This window comes from Mus caroli, chromosome 11 (genome assembly GCF_900094665.2).
Source record: "Mus caroli chromosome 11, CAROLI_EIJ_v1.1, whole genome shotgun sequence".
Classification (NCBI taxonomy): domain Eukaryota; kingdom Metazoa; phylum Chordata; class Mammalia; order Rodentia; family Muridae; genus Mus; species Mus caroli.
The window spans coordinates 53,106,450-53,108,191 of NC_034580.1; the positions used below are offsets into that span (position 1 = coordinate 53,106,450).

The window sequence follows — 1,742 nt, forward strand, 5'->3', positions numbered from 1 at the left end:
TCCTCTCCCTCTCTCTCTCTCTCTCTCTCTCTCTCTCTCTCTCTCTCTCTCCCTTTCTTTCTTTTTTTCTTTTGACAGGGGTTCTCTACATAGCCTTGGATGTCCTGGAAACACAGGTTTCTCGACATAGCCATGGCTGTTCTGGAACGCTATGTAGAACAGGTTGGATCCACCTTCTTCTGTCTCCTGAGTGCTGGGTTTAAAGGCATGCACCACCACTCTCAGCTTGAAATTACCACTTTTTAAAGAAATCTGCTATAAATATTCATTGCAGATTAATAACTGTAGTATGGAAACAAACCTCAATCAATAGATTAATGGATAAAGAAAATATACCAGCTATATCCATATATATGTATATTTGCACATGACATATACCCATGCATATATATTCATACATATGTATATATTCATGTAGATGATATATATGTGGTGTGTGTGTAGGTACTTGTGCTTAATGGACTATTAAACCCAAAAGGAGAATATTGCCTGAGCTCACTTGTATTTTAAAACCTGAAAACACTCAAATACACATTGACAGAAAATGGAACAGTGGTTATTTTGGTTGGGGCAAGGGTAAGGGAGAGGAGATAAGAAGATGTAGATTAAAAGTGATATAATGATATGCCATGAATGGTAGACAGGATGAACATAGCATACAGTATGTGACCAAGTTCATTACATTGTAATAGGGATTTTGGTTTTGTTGAGTAGATTTAATTGGTCGTATCACACATCACACAGAGTATAACCTATGTGGGATAACAGATGTGGAATTTTACCATGTGTACATACCTTAGAACATTATGCATGAACCTTAAGTACACAAAATAAATTTTATTTGTTAAAAAATTATTGTATTATGCTGAGCTGACTGGCAAGTGGTTCCATCTGGTCTAATAGTGTCACAACCATCGTGGGGTTAACTAATTGCCTTCTAGTTGGCCGTGAGACCTGCTCAACTGGAGGAATTTCATGCCTGGTACTGGTCCAAAGTCCATGACTGGGGACATCACAGACTCACAGGCCACAATGGAAAACCCACCCTTGTCACTGTAAGTAGTCATGCCTTTGAACTTGCTTCTAAATCTTTATAGATTTGTGGTGTTCTCAACTTTGGTCAGAGAAGTTCCGTTCTACAGTGGCTAGCTAGTTAACAGTGCAGAGACTCATGTTGGTCAAAGTATAAGTAACTGAGTGCTTAGCTGTGGATGGATCATCTGAATTTGCCTCTCTCCACCCAAGGCTCAGGGAACATCGAGGAAGAGGAGGTAGGAAGAGTACAAGAGCTGGTGAGTGTGGAGTTCTGAGTGTGACACCTCACAGTGGGGGGAGTTGCCAGCAGAAGACCGGCACATGATCAGAGTCAACATTGGGGTGGCTCCCTGGTGGAGGAACTTTTGGCAGTTGATGGTGCTGAGGGAGGAAAAGTCATGCCCCTTTAGGGATGTGGGTACCGGTACATTGTTCATGCCTAGGGCACACATCTATGTACTTGTAGGCTGCAGTCATGGATTCAGGACCTCATTAATAACAACAACAAAGGGTAGAGCTGCAGGTGGGTGGGAGATGCAGTGGGATCACCAGGAAGTGCCAGGTAGAGGCACTGGAAGGCACAGTGATAAAAGTTGTATAGATCTATGAAACTTTGAAACAATAAATAAAAAATAATACTTTTTTTTTTTTGGTTTTTTGAGACAGGGTTTCTCTGTGTAGCCCTGACTGTCCTGGAACTCACTCTG

The 1,742-nt window shown here is 41.3% G+C and overlaps 1 protein-coding gene across 1 annotated transcript in view; it reads left to right on the forward strand.

Moving 5' to 3' along the window:
• The first annotated feature begins 132 nt into the window (after window positions 1–132).
• The window catches only part of LOC110304492 (L-amino-acid oxidase-like), a 22,189-nt gene continuing 20,579 nt past the window's right edge, over window positions 133–1,742 (forward strand). Inside the window, exon 1 of the mRNA XM_021175916.1 lies at window positions 133–162. Within this exon, the coding sequence (XP_021031575.1) occupies window positions 133–162 (30 nt within the window). The remainder of the gene's footprint in view (window positions 163–1,742) is intronic.